This window comes from Python bivittatus, unplaced genomic scaffold (genome assembly GCF_059951505.1).
Source record: "Python bivittatus isolate LINGU-HERP-01145 unplaced genomic scaffold, Pbiv_v1 ctg000700_np1212, whole genome shotgun sequence".
Lineage (NCBI taxonomy): Eukaryota > Metazoa > Chordata > Lepidosauria > Squamata > Pythonidae > Python > Python bivittatus.
The window spans coordinates 102,613,674-102,633,771 of record NW_028277098.1 but is presented as its reverse complement, the minus strand read 5'-3'; the positions used below and the strand labels follow the sequence as shown (position 1 = coordinate 102,633,771).

General features: G+C 47.7%; 1 protein-coding gene across 1 annotated transcript; it reads left to right on the top strand.

The window, feature by feature from the left end:
• The first annotated feature begins 3,869 nt into the window (after positions 1 to 3,869).
• On the top strand, positions 3,870 to 18,287 carry LOC103061937 (interferon regulatory factor 4-like). Its single transcript, XM_088153724.1, has 8 exons — positions 3,870 to 4,358; positions 4,586 to 4,778; positions 5,597 to 5,688; positions 8,934 to 9,024; positions 10,784 to 10,900; positions 11,744 to 12,139; positions 13,034 to 13,152; positions 14,116 to 18,287. Exons 1-8 carry the CDS (start codon positions 4,185 to 4,187, stop codon positions 14,239 to 14,241), a joined length of 1,308 nt encoding a protein of 435 aa, XP_088009850.1. The 5' UTR covers positions 3,870 to 4,184; the 3' UTR covers positions 14,242 to 18,287.
• The last annotated feature ends 1,811 nt before the right edge of the window (positions 18,288 to 20,098 follow it).

Here is a 20,098-nt window from a genome sequence, read left to right as displayed (position 1 = left end):
CTCTCATTCCCAGCTAAGAGAAAGTGGCTTCTGTCCTGTTACACAACATATGGAGAAGGAAGAGGCACAAGAATCGGAACCTTTAGTGATTTCATACTAAACAGGGCTTGCGTTTGATAAATAGCAGTTGCTGGAATTCTTTCTTAATGGCTTCATTAACTTCGCTGCAGTAAATCTACGTATCAGAGCCTTGGCATCGTTGGAAGTCTATTTTTTCCGGCACGCGCATCAGCAGTACAATAAAATAGATTTATCAGTAGTTATCTAAAATATAAGGTAATAAGTGATGCATTACATTCTAATTAAAACAATAAAGTAATAAACATCCATAAAAGAATTTGTTTATTTATTCAGTTTATATGACCGCCCGGCTCGCCATGGTGACACTGGCTGCATCAGCAAGAGCAACATAAAATGCATAACCAGCAGCCAAGGTATAGACCAAAAAATAATTAAAATAGCCATCTCATGGGCTCTGACAATCTGGCTCCCATTTCCAGGAACACAACCGCATCTTCACGCGGGGCCAACCTCATCTGTGGGGAGAACGATGTTGCAAAGAACTTCCTGGGTCCTGTAAGATAGGAGTGTTTCAGTACTGGGTTAAGGAAACAGCCACCCAGAGTCCACTGGAGTTCGGCGGCCAGTAAATTTAAATATTATAATAATAATAATAAAAATTTGCCTGCGAGAACTGGTGGGACCACAAAATAGACAATGAAGAAGCCAAAGTGCTCTGGGAGTTTAGAATTCAAACAGACCAGCACCTGCCACACAACACCCCAGACTCAACCGTTGTGGATAAGAAAGACAAAACAGTCTGGACAGTGGACAGTGGACACTGGACCTTGCAATACCTGGAGACGGCAGAAGAGAAGAGGAAGAACTGGAGAAAAGCACAGAATACAAAGACCTGCAAATGGAAGGAGGACGACTGTGGCAAACGAAAGCAGAGATAGTACCAATAGTAATAGGCACCTTGGGTGCAGTCCCAAAACATCTGGAGCACCACTTGAACACCATCAACATTGACAAAATCACCATCAGTCAATTGCAAAAGGTGGCTTTACTTGGAACAGCTTCCATCCTGCGACGATACCTTTCACACCATCAAACATCTGCCTATCCCAAGTTCTCGGGAAGGACTCGATAGGTGGATAAAAATGCCAAATCCAGTCTAAACATCTGGCTGACTGCACGACCAACAACATAATCATCTCTTTTAAATTGACCTAGGCTCCTGATGAGTTTACAAATATTTTCTCAACAACAATATGGAAATTGCCACTGAGTTCCTCCAGGGTGGCTTTCACCTTCTCTGGGATTTCCTAGTGGTCTCCCATCCAAGTATTAGCTAGGGTGGGCCTTGCTTAGCTTTTCTCAATATCAGACAAGGATGCTAGGAGCTGTCAACAACTAATGGAAACCCAACACAGGTCCAACAGCTGCAGAAGAGACTCCAAGGGGAGAACCATAATCAGCAAACAGGCTGTTATTGGAAAACATGAAACCAACAACTCAAAGGGTTAAGTTCAGAAAGATCCCTTTAAGACATGTGGACTTCAATTCCCAGAATTCCCCAGCCAGCTGGCTGGGGAATTCTGGGAGTTGAAGTCCACATGGCTTAAAGCTGCCAAGGCTGAGAAACCCTGCCCTACAGACTGCATGGCTGGGTTGGCACGACATACTCAACCAGATGTATTCACAGAACATGTTGTGGCAGGCTGAGTTTATTTTTTTTCACTGTTTCTTTTTTATTAAGTAAAGCAAACAATAAAAAAAAAAGCAAAAACGAAGAGCGAACTGCCCAGAGTTGTTGGGAATTGGGCAGCATTTAAATGTAATAAATCGAATAAATTATTATTATTAGGTTGAAGTGAAAATACGGTTACAAAAAGATGTTTAGAATGTTTAAAAAAGCAAAACGACCCTAGAAAAGACATTTTTCCTATAAAGCACTCTCGTAGCTTCCCTTCCCCCCCTTCTTTTTATCTTCCCCTGAATTGTTCCTTAACACTAATTAACAATTAACCCTCATGGTTACTTAAATATGTTTATACTACTCTATGCTTTGGACATCTGTGATTATTGTCACTTCCCTTTGGATCAATTTAATTATTTCTTAAAACAGTTTCTCTTTTTCTGCAAAAACCATATTCTAAGTGTCTTAGATTATCTTGCTGGGTAATCTCTCGTCTAGCAGGGAGCCATCCCTGCCTGAACCTCGTTAGACTTTTCAGGACAAGTTGCCTTGATGGATTTGGGACTAATGTTGTTGTCGTCATTTTATCCTGCCTTGTTCATATATAACTCAAGGTGGCAAACAGTCCATATATTCCAACTGAACTCCCCCCCGCCCGCCCCCCCGGCACCCAAGATCAGGGTCAGGGTCACACAGACCCCAAGAAGTTTTGTGCCTAAATTAAACTGCTTGCCATAGGGCTGAAAATAGACACAGGGGTGCCGGAATCCCAGACAGGAGGTTTTCCTTCTCTCTCGCTGTTTACCTGCCTAGGACCGAAGTGAATCCAAAAGTGCAACTGCACGAGCAACGGAGGGAGGGAAACAGATCAAATGCTGCAGAAAGCTCCATCTGAAACCGTCCGCGCAGAACTGTCTATGAACAGTGGGTTAAGGACATTATCTGAATTAAATATCACTGAGATGCAAGGGGTGCGCCTGTCTCCCTTCACCCCACCCTCCACACTATGCTTGCTGAGAGTGAACCTCGAATAGCTGTTTATAGCAATGGAACTCCAGCCCACTTGATTAATTTACAGTTCGATGTGATGTGCAAATACACAAAAGAGGTTAACCGAGGTTAAGTATCTCGTGCAAAGCAGTCCAAGGTTTTGCAACGGCTGAGGTTTCGTGGGTGGCCCCCGTGCAACCGAGTCCAAGAAAGGCGCAGAAGGACCGCCCTCCACCCTTCAATGGGTTCACACAGCGTGAACCATTTGATGGCATGGAGCCCCCATCATCCTGGCCTGCTTAATCACAATTCCTTGAACAGGCCACAGTAGGTTAAGCCAGAGGCATTTACTGTGAGCAAATGTAAGAGGGTGGTTCTGTAATTTTGGGATTGCGCAGATGCCAAGCTGGGTTGCCCGCCACCAGCCACTAGTCCAAGCATTGTATACAGGTAGTTTGGAAAGGTTGGATAGGCAAACCTCGTTGCCCTGCAGCCCAAACTGGATTGCTATCAGAATTCACTCTGGCACGTCCTAGACAAGCGGGCACAAAAGCCAGGTTTTCTACATTTCTCTCTCTAGATCTCTCTCTCCCTCTTTCTTTCTTTCACCTTCAAGTCAGTGATGACTCCTGGCGATTGCCCGGACAAGTCCCTCCTGCAGTTTTCTTGGCAAGGTTTTTCAGAGGTGGTTTGCCAGTGACTCCTTCCCAGGGCTGAGAGAGAGGGACTGGCCCAAGGTCCCCCAGCTGGCTTTGTGCCCAAGGCAGGAAGAACTCACGGTCTACCCCTTTCTAGGCTGGTGCCTTCACCAGGACACCCAACTGGTTCACGCTTGTCACTACAGAAGCAGCTATTAATCCAAAGTACAGGTGGGACGAGAAATGAGAATACCTCTTTTAAAAATAGATACCAAGAACTATTATTATTATTATAATTAGTTTTCTTCCAAGGGAAAGGTCTGACTTTTATAAAGCCATCATCCCGTTGATGGATGGATGAAACGCAATTATCAGCAGAGGTAGATGACCTTCTGGCCCAACCCTCCTCCCCACTGCAACGGGGAGTGCCACTCCTGGGGGGGCGCACCGGGAACCCGCGGGCCAGCGGGCTTCGGGCCGGCGAGCCGCCCCGCTCCCCGAAGCGCGCCCGGAGGCCCTGCCGCGGCTCCTTCTGGCCGCCCGCTGGAGGGAAGCGCGGGTGCGGGAGCGAAAGCGAAAGCGAAAGCGCCCCGCGCTGTTTCGCTTTCCCTGCAGGCGGGCGTCGGGCGTCTTTCTAGCCAGCCGACGGGTCGCGGGGCCCGCGGAGGCCGTCGCTTCCCCGGCGCAGCAGGTCTGCGGGGCGCCGCGCGCGCGGAGGGCCGGCGCCGGGCTCGGCGTGTGGCTCCGGGGAGGGTGGGTGGGCGCGCAGCGGCAGCGCAACCGCCCTCGGGCCTGGGCGCGTCTTCTCCCCCCACCTCCCACCCCCGCGGGCGCCGGGGCCGGGCTCCGCGCACATGGCGGAGGCGCCCGCGCCCATGCGGCTGAAGGAGTGGCTCCTGGCCCAGGTGGAGAGCGGCCGGTACCCGGGGCTGCGCTGGGAGAACAGCGAGAAGACGCTCTTCCGCATCCCCTGGAAGCACGCCGCCAAGCAGGACTACCGCGAGCGGGAGGACGCGGCGCTCTTCAAGGTACGGCGCCGTCGGGGGGCGGGCGGGCGCGCGCCTCCGTCTCCTCCGGACATCCCCGGTTGCGCCCCTGCCCCCCCCCGGCTCTCGGCTCGGCTCGGGGCTGCGGGACTCCGAGCCCGGCGCGCGCCTGCCGGGGCTGGGAGAGGAGCGGCAGCGGGCGGCGCTGCTGAGCCGGCGGGAGGCTTGGCGGGGCTCGCTGGCCTGGCTGACCGCCGTCCCGCCCGCAGGCCTGGGCCATCTACAAAGGCAAGTACCACGAAGGGCTGGACAAGGCCGACCCGTCCGTCTGGAAGACGCGCCTGCGCTGCGCCCTGAACAAGAGCACCGACTTCAGGGAGGTGCCGGAGAAAAGCCACCTGGAGGTCTCCCAGCCCTACAAAGTCTACCAGGTCGTCTGCTCCGACGCGGCCCCGGACACAGGTAGGGCTTGGAAAGGCAGCCCCCAGCCGAAGCGCCCTGCTCACTCCTATTGGGGCAGGAGCAGGGGGGACTCAGCCCCTCTGGGTGGCTCCAAGGTGATCCTGAAGTCCACCAAATCCATCCCACGCCCAAACAGCTTCTGCCAGCCAGGAAGAATTTGCGACTGACCCCCAGTGCCTTCCTTCAAAGGCAGAATTTGGAACTAAAACGGGGGGGGGGGTGTCCCAGGTTTGGACCCAAGGCTGCGCTCGGTTTTGAGGTGGTGGGAGAAGGGCCCCTCCGACAGATTGATGGGCCAGTGGAAAAAGTAGACAGGGCTGGGACTGAAATGAGGTTTGATGAAATCTAAGGGGAAAGAAACTGAATTAATTAGTTGTGAATTGCTCCCTGTGCATTTAATCACCTTCATGGTGCCAGTTTGGGGGCAGTTTTGGAAAGGGGTTGAGAAGACTCCATTTGAGGTGTAGGGGAGAGACCCAAAGAAAGTTTGCAGATCTTGGCATCTCTGACTAAACTTGCGCCAAGCTCTGCCTTTTCATCAGCCTCCGACAGCCCCCTCCCTTGGGGCACACAAGCATTAGCTGGGTTCGACAAGATATTAAAGACTCAGGTTAACCAGACGGAGTTGCTGTGTTCACCCAGCAACACTAATGTCTTCATGGGGATGACCAGGCTCACGCCGAACGCGAAGGCGGTGGCGGTTTCCCCGATCCACTGAGTCACAAAACTTCAAACCTAGTCTACTCCAGGTTAGCGTTCGCTTGGTCGGGAGGCTTGAGTGAGCCTACCTGTTATCTCTTTGCTGTGGTTGTTTCCAGAGAAGGAAAGTAGGAAGGAATCTCCACTGCAGCCGAGCGGCCCCTTGGTGCCAGGGCGTGAAGCGGCCATAGCCCATCACACGTCAAACAAGGTAAGCGCACGGGGGGGAGGCATCTCTTCAGATCCTGGCGCCGTAGTCCGTGCGCATCCATCTCAGAGAGGCATCTAGCCACCCACGTGGGACCTGAACAGCAAGCAGCTGAGGATTATGGCACAGATGGGAGGAATATTTGCAAACAAAGTTAAGGCAAGAGAAGCATTTAGGTGTGTTATTTATTGAACGTACATGCTTTCACGTCTCAGCAACTCCCGGTGGTTTGTAACAAAGTGCTCGCCACGCCACGCCACATCAGCTAAGCATTACAAAGGTGTCCCTGTGCGCACCCCTAAAGAAATCCATAGTAGAAAGTGCACAATAGAATAAATCAGAAATCAACCACAGTGGCAGTGAATTGCAGGTGACGTTGCAGTGAATTCCCCTGAAGCTCTCAGCCCCAGCAACCGGCCGCCCAGATTCCCCCGCAAGGCATCATACCTGAAGCTGCTGTTTGAAAGCCCTCTACGGCCCCCAGCTTCCCGGGCTCTCAGCAAAGCTCGCGTGGCTTCTTTAAATCAGGAAATCTATCCAGCTGGGGTCCTCCAGCCAATATTTGAATAGACAGACCCCGTCCTGAAAGCTGGTGAAGATTTGGTTATTCCATCCTCTGGATGATGAATTCACTGACCTTACTGAAAGTTCATCCTGTTTTATAAGCTTGCTTACAAAGTGGGGTTTTGTCGTTAAATTTGATTAGTTACCTGTGCTTAATGCCAAATTGTAGACGGGGGATCTGTGTGGCTCCAAGTCTGTTGACCAGAGTGACTTAGAAGCTGGGGAGGGGGGAAATGAAAAATAAATGAAGTTATTGAAAAGTTGACAATGCCCTCAAATCAAGCTTGACTCATGGTGACTTCAGAGACATAAAAGTTTGGTTTTCTCAGCACCGGCACGAGCAACAGAAACTTTTCCAATTTTGCAAACTAATCTGCAGTGGTGGGATTTTCTGGTGGTCTCCCATTCAAAGACTAGCCAGGCCGGGTCAAGGTTGGCCGGGGCCCCACCTGCTGCGATATACGTGCCAATACTAAAGAACAAAAACACCTTCTACCAAAAACTTCAAGCTGAATTGCTATCTTGCAGTAATAAATTAGGATCCAAAGCATTCTTGAAAGAAAGTCAAAAACTGTTTCTCAACCTTGACAACTTGATGAGTGGACTTCAACTCCCAGAATTCCCCAGCCAGCATGGCTGGCTGGGGAATTCTGGGAGTTGAAGTCCACTCATCTTAAAGTTGCCAAGGTTGAGAAACACTGGTCTAAAGCTTCTGAGGACCAGGTATTAAAACAGGAGCTATTTCTGCAGGAGAGGGTAATTTGGATGGTGTACGGTGTTAGTTGTAACTTTTCAAGCCTCAAGAGCTAGAGTCTCTGGCTTCTTAACGGTAGGCAAGTGAAAAACCAAGCCATTCTTCCTAGCTGACTTGAAAAATGAGCTACAAGCTAATTCCCAGAAATTAGATAAAATGGTTACGATCCTATGCATGAGGATTATACCAATACAGCACACAAGGGAACGCTGGAAATTTTTCTGCTGATAGAATTGTTCCAATCTAAAGTTCAGGATGCGGTTAAAGTGTGTTTCTTTTACTTGTAGCTTTGGAGAGTCTGAAGATCACGCAACCCTTTAATGTGGCTCCAACTTCATGCATTATCTTTAGGCTGTGATATTTATTAATTGACCAGGCTGACAAATTGCAGACTGTGAATCAGTTGCCAAAATCCCCCTCCCCTCCATTGCCTGAGCACAAGGTATCTTTAAAGATCGATAAATAGGTAATAGGAAGACCTGTATTTATTAAAACCACTTGGCGAACAGACATTCCCGCTTTATGGGGCTCTCATCAGAAAAAAAGGTCCTGCTAAGACAAAGTTTGCTATAAAATCTAAAAGAAAACACACTGCTTTCTTGCAAAAAGATCCTTCCTAACCTTGTGTGAAAACTTAGATGATATTTTGACGGTGCAATTAATGAATAAGCATGCAATGCATTTTTTTAAATGCATCATGATGTGGATTAGCCTGGATGTCCGTCCGTCCTTCCTTCCTTCCTTCCTTCCTTCCTTCCTTCCTTCCTTCCTTCCTTCTTTCTTTCTTTCTTTCTTTCTTTCTTTCTTTCTTTCTTTCTTTCTTTCTTTCTTTCTTTCTTTCTTTTTCTTTCTTTCTTTCTTTCTTTCTTTCTTTCTTTCTTTCTTTCTTTCTTTCTTTCTTTCTTCTCAACAAGTAACTCAGGTTGGCAAACAATCTTAAAATACATTAAAAACTATTTGCATCATAAATACAAAGTTAAAATTCACAGGTGTTAATTGCATGGTTTTAAAACATAGATAGCAGTTAGAGGAATCAGGAAGGACCTTTGGTGTCCTAACCATGTACCCCGGCCTGGTGTTGCTTTCTGCCTCAAACAGGAAGTCTTCACTCTCAATTTCTTTTGAAATTCAGCTTCCCTAAAGATGAAAATAGCTTCGGTTAATCTCCCTATCCACTCCGTGTGTTTTTATTCATTCGTTTGTTTGTTTGATTTCTACAGCCACCCATCTCAACAAGTGACTCTGGGCAGCATACAGTCATAAAAACATAAAACAATTAATATAAATAAATAATTTATGGTCGTCAAGTAAAACTATTGCCATAGATGTTAATATAGCCAAGAAACAGGGCCCTTCACACACAAGAACACTTTATATTTTAATAAAAATATGTGTGCTAATTGGATCCATGCCGTTACTGTCAAACCCTGTCGCAGGGCTCCCTCTTCTAACCAGCAACATCTGTCGCCAGGGCAGGCCAGGGTGAGCGATCCTGGCAGCTGTAATTCAGCAACATTAGGAGGGCTGTACATTCCTGCATCCCTGCCTTGTTTTCTAACTTTTCCTAATCTGTTGCCCTCCAGATGTGGGCACTTCAGCTCCCATACTCCATGCTTTGCATGGTTCCTTTCCTTTTAGTCTATCTCAAAGGCCTTAGTCATGTACAAGGGGTTCAACACAGGGAAGATGGCCGACCTGGCATTGGGCACAATGCACACGCACAGAAGGGTCGGAGCTCAGATCACGGTGCCGTGTCGGCCGTCTTCCCTATTTTGACCGAGGCCATGAGATTGATCTTTGGCCTGTGTCCTTATTGGTGACGCACCTGCTTCCTTGCTGCACTGTTCCACGCTACACATAGTTCCAAACTCCGGATAATGCACAGGTGCCTTCTTCCCAGTTTCACCCACTTTATTTCCTTTCTTCCCAGGCCAAACCATCTTCAGAGTCGGATGAGAGGAGGAACGATAACGCAGAGGGCCCTCACGTCTCCCAGAAGCTGAGCAGTGCAGACCTCCAGGGTAAGGTGGAAACAAGGGTGTCTCTGCACCCCAGGTTAAAAAACTGCGGAGTGCCATTTTGATGACATGGCATGATAAGCCTCAGAGCTCAGATTCATCTTTCATGAAGTATCCAACGTGGGGTGGGTCTTGCCCTTGGTGGGGGCCCCATCCCAGAGGGCAGTTGTCATGCTCCTGCGCCAGCCCCGTGTCCCTCGTTGTTCCAGAAGAGACTGTTACATACGCGGCAGTGAGAGTAGCATAAATGTCTCCCTAATTTCCCCAAGAATTTGTTTTAAATTGCAGACCGGGGTTTTGATTTTGTGGAAGCACAGCTAGTTCATGACGGTACCGGAGGCAGAAGGAGCAAAACTGAAAAGAGAGGGGTGCAACCCCATTATATAGAGATATACAAATGAGAATATACATTTGATTGGATTCAGCCGAGTAATGGATTGGATATGATTGGATAGAACAGCATCTGATGCTCAGTAAGGTCTGATCTGGGGTGGATTTGTAGGAGGTAATGGAGTGGAACTACAAAAACAATAATGCACTAACAAAGAGGGCCTTCCAGAATCATCGTTGCTTTCTAGAGAATTACAGTAAGGGGGTTTATAAACTGACTCTACTTTCCAGCTCTGGTGCTCGCCTCCTAGTATTTTCTCATGGTTTTATCAATGTCCCCTGGCCCTCCGTATGTTTTATTCTTCTCAAGGCCTTGGGAAGATCCTAAGGGGAGGAAGATGCTTTATTGCATGGTATGGTCCCAACCAGCGCCATATTGCCTCCTACCCGAGCGTTTTGTGGAGGGGGTCTGGATCACTGAAACCAGGTGCATCTCTTGCGTTGGGAGCAGAGGTGAGGTGGCAGCCCCAGACCAGCCAAAAGACCCAGGCAGAATGGGCCCTGCTGATGATAGATGGATCAGTGACGAAGGCCAGACTGAGGCAGGTCTCTTCTTGTGGGGCTCCCCTGCCCCCCCCCCACCAGCGCTGGAGCCTCCGTCCTGTTTGAACCACCCTTGGGTTGATTCTCCATCCAGAGCCTTGGTGTAGCACCAGCGCGGTTGTGTCTGGATGAAAAAGAGAAGCAGAGTTTAGGGTTGCCTGGAGAGCTACAACCCTTTAGATATGTGCAGCTATAAAACAGCAGGAGAATCCTGCCAAATCTGTAGCTCTTTCCTTTCCTTTTAGTCTATCTCAAAGGCCTTTGGATTCATCCCTTAGTCATCCCCGAGGAGAAGGAAGCTTCAAGATAGATGAAGGCATCTCTTTCCCCTCGTTCCTTGCTATCCTTGCCTCTGCAGCTGCAGAATTGCTCTGAGCCCAGGCAGTTGAGCAGGATATAAATCAAGTCTGCGCATGAATAATATGTGACCTTTGGGGAGGGAGCAATCTGTCAGTCTCCTGGCACTGTCAAAGGCTACATAAACTAAGATTATTGAGAAAGGAACTTCCAAGTAGAATAAAAACAGGAACCTCTTGGAATCGGTGAGACTAAGTCAGGACTTCGTACTGGCTGTGTACACGTCATACACTTAATCAAGCCAGGTAAAGACTTGGCAGATGCCTTTGTACAACATACAAAGCTGGATTAATGCAAAACTCTGTATGAAGTATCATGGATTGTGTGAACTCTGCTCCTGGGGTTAGCTGAGGCTTCAGTGTCTTCTACGAACCCGTCAGAAAGGATTCAGCCAGGTGGGTAAATGTTTCGTGTGGATGCAGTGAGTAGATAAATGAAGCCGCTGTTCTTGTTGTTGTGCTCTGCTCCCCAGGGTGCCAGGTGAAAGGCTTTTTCTATACCTGGGATCCATCACAGGTCTACCAGCATCCAAATTGGGGCTTCGTTAGTCCCAGGTCACAGTTTGTCCCGAGCAAAAGCGTCAACTCAGGTACGAGGGGAAGGAAGGCATTGATTTCAAGCATTTCTGCACCGTGTCCTCTTCAACACCTTGCTGATCTTGGCTGAAGCTTGTAAAAACTAAGCTGGGTTGGGGTTGGTTAGCACTAGGATGGGAGGCACCGGGGATGTGACTGAGAAGCTGGGAAACGTCCCAGAAGAAGGGTTGGGGCAAACGCCTTCGTGTTGTTGCCGGAAAAAACACAGGACACAGAAACGCCAAGAGCCAGGAATTGCAATTGACCCAAAGTAGTTGAAGCCGTTTACAATAAAAACAGCTAAAGTGCAATGATATAAACACTGATTGATTGATTGCCATCAAATCAGTGTCAACTGTTAGTAACCACAGCAACAGACCTTCTCCAGGGTTAACTAAAAACATTAGATCAGTATGTACATATGTTTTCAAAAGGTATATATGTTGTATAAAACTATTTTAAAACTATATGTTTTGGTTTAAATATTTCACATGGAGACTCCAGGGAAAAGCCCGTTAATGCCCATCAACTCCCACAACTCCAGGGGCCTCTCCAGATGGGGTCAAAAAAGTCAGGATGGCACCCATGAGCGAACAGTGCATGTCAAAAGCCCCACCCCTTCTTACATCCATTGTGGCATGCTAAAAAGGGGCAGGGCTTGGATCCTTCAATGGCAGCCGCCATCTTGACCTTTTTGACACGCCGTGCCCCTCCATTGATCTGTGCTCTTGTTATGATGCAGCAAGGAAGAGCGGCTGGTTTTCTTCTTTAAAGCCAAAGAAACCGTGTGCTTTGCAGACTCCATAACCACGTCGAGAGGGCACCTTCTGATTCTCGCTCGCCTTTCCCCGTTCCAGACTGCTGCCTTCGCATCTGCCTGTACTACTGCGACGTGCTGGTGAAGGAGGTGACCACCAGCACAGCGGAGGGCTGCCGGATCACCTCCCGGCCGGTGGTCGCAGAAAACAAGGACCTGTACGGTCCCAGCGGCATGGAGGAAATCCAGTTCCCCTCTCCGCACGTCCTGGGCAGCAAGAAGCAGGGGGCCCAGGCCACCCGGATCTTGGAGAGGCTGCTCCTCCACTTGCATCGTGGGGTGCTCCTTTGGGTAGCCCCGGAAGGGGTCTTCATGAAGCGCCAGTGCCAAGGCAGGGTGTACTGGAAGGGGCCACTGGCGCCCCACAGGGACCAGCCCAACAAACTGGAGAGGGAGAAGACCTATCGGCTCTTGGACACACAGCTCTTCCTCCAGCGTGAGTCCAGATGTGCTTGTGTCGGATTTCAGAGTCCCTCGGGGAGGACTGGAAGTTTAAAACAGCCCCGGTCTCGCTCCCCCGCCGACCCCCGTTTGGTCTTCCTGGGCAGGTAGTTCCACTGATCCGCTGCTGATGGGCCAGTTGGCCTGGTCCCTGAGACCTACAGGGAGAGTTCTTGATGACCCCATAGTGGCAGAAACGGGTTTGCCGGAAGGAGAGACGGGGCCTTCTCAGTGGCTGCCCCTAAATTCATGAGCTCTCAGCTTAGCTTGACCCGGGTGGTCTTCCATCAAGGTCTTGGGCTGTCATTTACTTCGGGCACGTGTAGCCATTAGAAGGTGTCCTGTCTCCCCTTGCCTCTCTTGTAATTCTGATTTTATATTTCCACAATGGTTTTTAGCTGGGTCTTTTCTTTCTTCTAAACACTTAATATTTTATGGCATTTAAATGCTGCAAATGGCCCTGAGATATGCATTAGAAGGGCACGCTAAATTAACAGGCATGTGCACACCTATCTACATGTGTGCCCTCTACAGATTAAGCACCATCATTGGCCCTGTTCACATAACCCACTGGACCAAGTTCATTAAAGACAGCAGCTGTGTTTGTACAACCCTCTAAGCTGGCTAGTCTTAATCCATGAGGGGTTAGATATAGTCACATGATATGTGACTTTAGCTTGTTCGGTTAGCTTGTGATTCAATTGGTTGTGTAAATCCAAAAAAATGGATTAATTCAGTGACCCGGTCAAGTGTGTTGTGCGAATGCAACCAATGAGTCATTATTGGGTTCCTTCTGTAAGACTCTCTGTCCTCTGCTTCTCAACTCCATGTAGTTAATGTTCAGTTTTTTCATCAAGAAAATTCTTAACGTCTTCCGTGTTCCTCCCAGAGTTACGAGACTTTCTCAGCCACGGAGAGCCGCTGCCTCAGTACCAGATCCAGCTCTGCTTTGGAGAAGAGTTTCCTCCTCTCCCCAGCCAGAAACTCCACAGGTTCATCACCGCCCAGGTAAATATTCTGGCGACAACAGAGGGCAGTGCTCACAGTTGCGCCCATTACATGTCTTTTTCCTGACTTGACTGGGTCAATAGAGGGTTAATGTGTTGCAGAAACACCAAAGAGGATCAGTTGATGGTCAGTTAATGCCCAGATCCTGAACATCCAAGGTTCAGTTAGCTCCATCCAATTGGTTGTGTTGAGGAAACTTCTAAACCCAAGTCTATTGACCCATTTTTGCTTCTCTGGTCCTCCCGGATAGAGCTGGAGAGAAAGAAGGGCTGAAAAAACAGGCCTCTCTCCATTGCAGAACTCGCTGCCCCGGCTGGCCTGCAGGGAATATATTTCTCAAGCAACGATTGGCTGCTACTAGTGCCTGCCCGGCCAATGGGCAGAGAGCTGGTGATGTCACGGAGTCTTGCAATTACTCTTCTGGGGCAGAGCTCATGGGCCACCAAGCATTTCATGGAGGGGATTCTGTACTCCCAAAATGATAGGGTTTTACCCTGTTGGGTGATTGCATGCTTCCAGGACCCCTAGTAAAGAGTTCAGGTGGCCTTACGGGCTGAGAGGGTTAAAGTATTGTGGGAACAGAGCTGTTGTGTGTCAGGACAGAGGTCTCCTGCTCTGGTGCAGCTGCATCCTTCTGCCTCATGCAGTCATGGCCATATTGTACCTCCTTGGCAAAAGGGAAAAACCAGACTTGGCAAGCAGAATTCATGAGGACTAGTCCCATTCTTCTGCTTAACCTTCTTGATTTGGGTCTCTTCCTTCTCTTGCCCTACTTCTTGACATCCCACCCGGCCCTCCTAATGGACTCTTCATGCTGGGCAACAGTCAAGTATCTTTTAGAGAACCAGACCCAGACGTGGTGGAGGAAGCAGGTTCTTCTGACTTTTGGGCCCCTCTCCTACCTTGGGAAAGCTGGAGGACGCTTCTGGAACACCCTCGCTCCCTTTCTGCTTTGCCCCCCAGGTGGAACCGGTGTTTGCCCACGATCTCTGCTTTCATGCCCAGCGGTCTCTCCAGGGCTCTCAGACTTGCAATCCAGAGGCTCCCAGGAACATCATCCAGATCCTGAAACAGCTGTGCTCCTCCTGACCTGCCCTTGGGCCAGGGACACCAATGTCACTGTTCACCTGGAAGAGAAGACCTTGTTGCTCCTCCTGGTGTCTTGCTTTGCTCGCACTGACCAAGGGACCTCTCTCAGATTTGGCCGCCTTCTCTCAGGGGTTCTTGGCTGGCTTGTGTGGAAATCTTATGTGAATAGGAGGTCTGTTTGGCCTGGATATCCTACACACACACACACACACATTTTATTAAAAATTTAAAAAACAATAAGAAGTAATATAAACCAAATTAGAAGGGAGAAAAAGAAAAGAGAGAAGTAACAGAAAAAGCTAAAAGTGCAATAAGAAAAAAAATAGGAAGAAAGATATTAAGATACAGTGGAACCTCGGGTTACGAACTTAATTCGTTCCGTGACTCTGGTCGCACCCCGAATTGGTCGCAACCCGAAGGAAATTTCCCCATAAGGTTCAATGTAATTACCGTTAATCCGTTCTGGCGTGGAGGACAGGGAGGCAGCTATTGCTTGGAGGGAGAGTCCCCCTTCCTACGACCACGTGTCAGGGGCGGAAAGTGGCCGCGGACCACGTGTCAGGCAGAAAAATGGCCGAGGACCGTGTCACGGGAGGGAAAATGGCCACGTATCCTGCTCGTACCCCGAGGTGGAGTTCGCAAACTGAGGTAAATTTTTGCAGCCGGAGCTGGTCATAACTCGAAAAGTTCGTTAACAGAGGTGTTCGTAACCCGAGGTACCACTGTATAGAGAAGTGCCTTCCAATATTCTTCACAGCAGTTATAAGTACAATTGTATTTTAACCTTTTTCCTCTAAAGTTAACATCATGACTCTTCTTTCTATAATCTGTCCTGTCTAATCATCAAAACCATAAATCACAAGCTCATTTTTTTTCATTTTTACACGAACAGTCCTTAAGGGGTGGCCTGGATGTTCCAAAGAGGGGGTGAGTTTGGGGGTTGCCCCATTTCTGTTCCCCTTGAACACAAACAAGCAGGTGGAAAAGCCGCCGCTTCCTTTCGCCCCATCGTGAGCTGCGGCTGTGCGGCGTTTTGGACTGGCCGCAGGGCGTGACCACAGCGCTTCACGCAGAGCTGCCGCCTCTGGGGTCGCATGGCCATGCTGCGCAGCTGGCGTGTGCTTCCAGGGAAAGGTGCCTTTGGTGCAAGCTGTTGCACGCAGGGGCAACCTTGTCACACACCTGTGCGCTCCAGAGCCCCTTTCTCTTCGAATCTCAGATGCTGCACCCCCTTAATGGAAAAGGTCCTTACCTAGTCTGCAGTTGGAAGCGTATTGCAGACACACAAGGGGGCTGACCCATCCCTGGGTTGTGTGAACTAGGATCTGTCTTGGACGTCTCCAGTCTGATGACACTGGACTGCAACTCCGCATGTTCCCAAGCTAGCAGAGACCTTGGGGCTTGTGGTGCCAATTTGGGGAAAGCCGGTTTCTAAAATGTGAATGCTTCAGCAGGCTGGCTTCAGTTCTGTGCTTATAGCAGTCCTCAAGTTTCATTTGGGTGGCTCCCATCTTGGTTGCGTTTGCTGCAGCCTCACGTCTGGCCTTGGCGGATCGTGTTTATGTGTGAGTGTGAGGACTGACCTGCAAGAAAAGCAAGCTGGGGCATCCGCTCCTTCCTCTACAGTTTCTAAGATTCAGAGTAATTTGAGCAATCTACATTAGCCTTTGCAAGACTTTCTGTGCATTTGTTTCCTTTTTCCAGAACTGTAAACCAAGAGAGAGATTATATTTTACATTGTAAAATACAGGTAGTCCTCACCAACCACATTTAGGACCAGCAACTCTGTCACTAACGATGTGGTCATTAAGTGAAACATCACGTGACCACACTGGTTGATGACGTCAGTTCCACTGTGGTCATTCAGCAAATCCTATGCGGGTCATTAAGTGAGATGTCATGTGACCATGACTTGTGACCTGCCGGCTTCCCCATTGACTTTGCTTGTGGGTAGCTGGCAGGGAAGGTCCCAAATGGTGACTGCAGGATACTGCTGCAACTGTTGTAAGTGCGAGCCAGTTGCCAAGCACCCAAATCATAATCACATGACCATGGGACACTGATGGCTGCAGTTTTGAGGACCAGTTGTAAAACTATTTCAGCACTGTTGTAACTTTGAACAGTCACTGAATGAGTGGTTGGTAAGTGAGGACTACCTGTAGCTGAATTTTGCACTTGAGTGGCCAGGTAGGGAAAATTCCATGGCCCATGTTGCCTCTTTAATTCCAGTTTGACATGTACAAATCAGGTGATACTTTGGATTGTACTGATCAGTAAGCCAGAAGCTAATATCTTAGTAAGCAAAATCCCTGTTAAAGACGTGTGAATGGACAGTTCTTTTTAAAATTGCAGTCCTATTTATTTAACTCCTGCTCAGTGACCAGATTTCTAGGGAAGTAATGGCGGATTGACCACCGTGGTGGAAAGACGCTGGTGAGTGGATGGGCACCTCGGAATTCCTCTCCAGAGCAAGGAGAGGACCAGGATTGCCCACAAGCGCTCTACGTAGTGGATCCCTGCAAGGAGGCCATAGGAGAGTGATCTCCAGCAGGTTTCAGAGCGCTGGAGGCCGTGGGAAAGTCAGCTTTGCCCAAGGTGTGGCTCGGAACCTTCAGAAGGACACTGGGTTTGCATTCTTTATTAATTACTTATGGAAATTGCTTGTTAAAGGCTTTTTGGATATTAAGAACCTTTGGAAAGGCAAGTTTGATTACACTGGGTGAGTTTCCTTCCATCCTTGAAAAGTTTCATGCAACTTTAAGGACTTAATTTTTTTTTTTTTAATAAACAGCAAAAGGATGATTAGAACATTGATTTTGGAAAGTTATAAACGGATTAAGGGCTCAGAAGGACTTGAAATAAGATTTTGAAAGTAATTACAAGAATCTTTCCTGTGGGGGGTTTAAAAAAAATTTTTTTTGGAAACAAATTGTAAGAAACCTTCCCATGGGAAAGTTGTTGATTAGAAAGAAAATGGGATAAGAGGGGAGTTGAAGATTGGACACTAGAGGGAACCAGAGAGAACTAAAGATAATTAAAGGAGAAGAGATCCATTAATACAGAATGGAGCAAAATATCTGACTTTGGAAGAATTCAAGGATATTTGGGAACAATGCACCTAGAAATTACTCTTAAGATTGTCCACTGTTATAAAAATGGATTTAAAAGAAGTTATAGAACAGATTTTTCTGGACAAAATAGACTCTCACTGATTTGAACTTGAATCTGAAAGTGGATTTGGAAATGTCAGGTTACCAGAATGATATGGAAAAAGATGCTACCCCGGATTTTCAAATGAATCCTGCTGATCTCTTAATAATTAAAGGGGGCATACAAATAATAAATCAGAAGAGTGATTTGGATAACTTCTTACCTTGAATTTACAGACGAGACATGCTAAACTTATGAAGGACTTTGAGAAGAGAATAGTGGGGCACTATTCAAAGGGGTTTGAGCATGAAACTGAGCAAACTCAGGGAGGCAGTGAAGGACAGGAAGGCCTGGCGCAATATGGTTCATGGGGTCACGAAGAGTCGGACACGACTTAACGACTAAACAACAACAATTCAAAGGGGTTAAAGATCACGATCCTTAAAAGTAAACAGGAAGGATACAAAGTTGATTTATTTGATCAAGGTTTGAATATATATGTTGTTTCTGCTAGCTCTTAATGGACTTTTTCTGACTAGCACTGGATGACAAGGCTTTAAAGATTTGTTTATAGACAAGAGATACGGGAATAAATTTTTGCTGCATTTTTAGAGAAAGTGATAATGTTTAAAGTAAAGGAATATAAAACTGATTGATTTGATTAAGGTTAAGATATATATGTTATGTCTTGTAACTCTTAATGGACTTTTGCTGATTAGGTGAAACTATAATTTGTTTGATGAAGCTTTATCATTTGTTTATTGATAAGAGATATGGGAAGAATATATATTTTTCATTGAAATATCAGAGAAGATGTTAAGTTACTGAAGTTCTTTATACTTGTCTGGAGGGAGAGAGAAGTCTTCTCTTTTTCCCCTGCATTTTTTTCTTTTTGTATTTTTCTTAATTTGTATTAGTTTTTTATCTTTGTATTTGTAAACTTCAATAAAAATTATTATATAAAAAAACCCTGCTCAGCGACCGTCATGATTAATGAGACGGCTGGCAGAGCGTAAAGATGTAAATCCATTGGGGGGGGTGTTCCATCATACCGTCCAGGCCCCCGGAGACCCCTTGCCGTGGAGCCCCACCCCTGCTCACTACAGAAATCCCAATTAAGGCATCCCAACTTCCAGCAAAGGGGAGCCCAGCACATCCCCGGGCAAGGGGATCCGCTGGCAATATCCTTGTACTGTTAGGAAAGGTGATTTTCTCTTCATCCCAATTCCGCCGTCCTGGAATTTAAATCCGTGGTTCTGTGCGACGAGAGAGACAGTCTTGACCTGCTTCCTATCTTGTGGCTCCGAAGGCATCAGGAGTATTTCAATTTATTGGGTCTCTGTGTGCAAAAACAACATCAGCAAGCCGCTGGGTTCGGACGAAAGCTTATTCCTTGCAGCTTCCAGCAGAGGGAAGCCGTGATTCACCCAGCCAGGCTGTTTTCCTAGTTCTTGCAGATGTTTTCTCGGGGACGAGCGACCCTGGGGTCTACGGTTTCAGCAGTGTGGGCTCGCAGGACGGGCAGAGCAACTACAGGGACCCGTGGCCCCTCGCTGGATGCCCACAGAGCCCAAATTAAAGTACTTTGTAAAACTGATGGCTGAGACCTCTCAGGAGATCACCAGATGTTTGCACAGAATGGCTGAGATCTCATGGTCAAGTCTAGTTTCATTTCTAGCTTGGCTTCACGAGATTACACGGGTGCCTTCCGGGGCCATCCGTGGAGAGGGGTCCAAAAAGTCAAGGTGGCGGCTAACTCCTGCACTAAAGCCTAACGTGGCCTGTTTGGATCCTTGCCTGAAGTCATCGGGTTTGGCTTCCGTTTACACAACCTGTGGACCCAGCCATTCTTGACGGTAAGCCTTAGTTTACCTATGAACCTGTATGAATATGGCCCTAACACATTGTGACTGATTCGGTAATGATGGTGAAATATATTGTGACTTAGCAACCTTTCGTGAGCCGAGTGGTAGTTTGGTTTTTATTTCAGCTAACGGTTTCAGGTTAGGTTAAATTAGCATATTAAGTTTTAAGCCTTTCTCATCCCCGTTGCCAGCTTCTCTTCCCCTGTCATGATTCAACTTGTTTTTCGGCTTCTGCTGGAGAACTTCGTGCTGCTGCAAATCGCTTGGGGAAATGGAAAAAGAGGGCTGCTAAGAAGGATGGATTGCTTTGCCAGGGTGCGCTATTTTAAGACAATTTGGATTGTAATGGGCGCAATTGTAATGCAGCATACACAGTCTCGGCTCCTAAATATTTTGTCAGAGCCATTCGTGAGCAACTATTAAATATTTTCCATGTTTTTTTTTTCATTTTTATAAAGCTTGCACAACAGCACAGGTGTAGTTATTACCGGTGTTGGTTAATCTAGTTATACAGCCGGACCCGGGTTGGTTGATTTTGAAGTTAAGCAGGTTTTGACTGGATTATTTGGAGGGGTGGCCGCTAGGAGATCCCAGGACTGTAGGCTAGACTGAAATTAAAAACATAGCTGAAGAAGGCAGTGGCAAACTCCATCCGTGCTCCAGTCAATAAAACTTCATGAATGCGGCTGAAGTTTGAAATCGACATTACCTTCCCTGCAAAAGTGGCTAATCAATCTGGGCTCAGAACTTAAGTAGAACTCTTGGATGGGGGACCACTAGGAAATCTCCCTGCTATAGGTTAGCTGGGAAGTCAAAAGAGACCCAAAACGAGTTAGTGGCAA

Bases quoted from the DNA above. Each gene is read 5' to 3' on its own strand.
- LOC103061937 (XM_088153724.1), top strand. From the start codon at position 4,185: ATGGCGGAGGCGCCCGCGCCCATGCGGCTGAAGGAGTGGCTCCTGGCC. The intron at 10,901-11,743 runs GTACGAGGGGAA...TCCCCGTTCCAG, and splicing joins GAGCAAAAGCGTCAACTCAG to ACTGCTGCCTTCGCATCTGC. The intron at 12,140-13,033 runs GTGAGTCCAGAT...TGTTCCTCCCAG, and splicing joins CACACAGCTCTTCCTCCAGC to AGTTACGAGACTTTCTCAGC.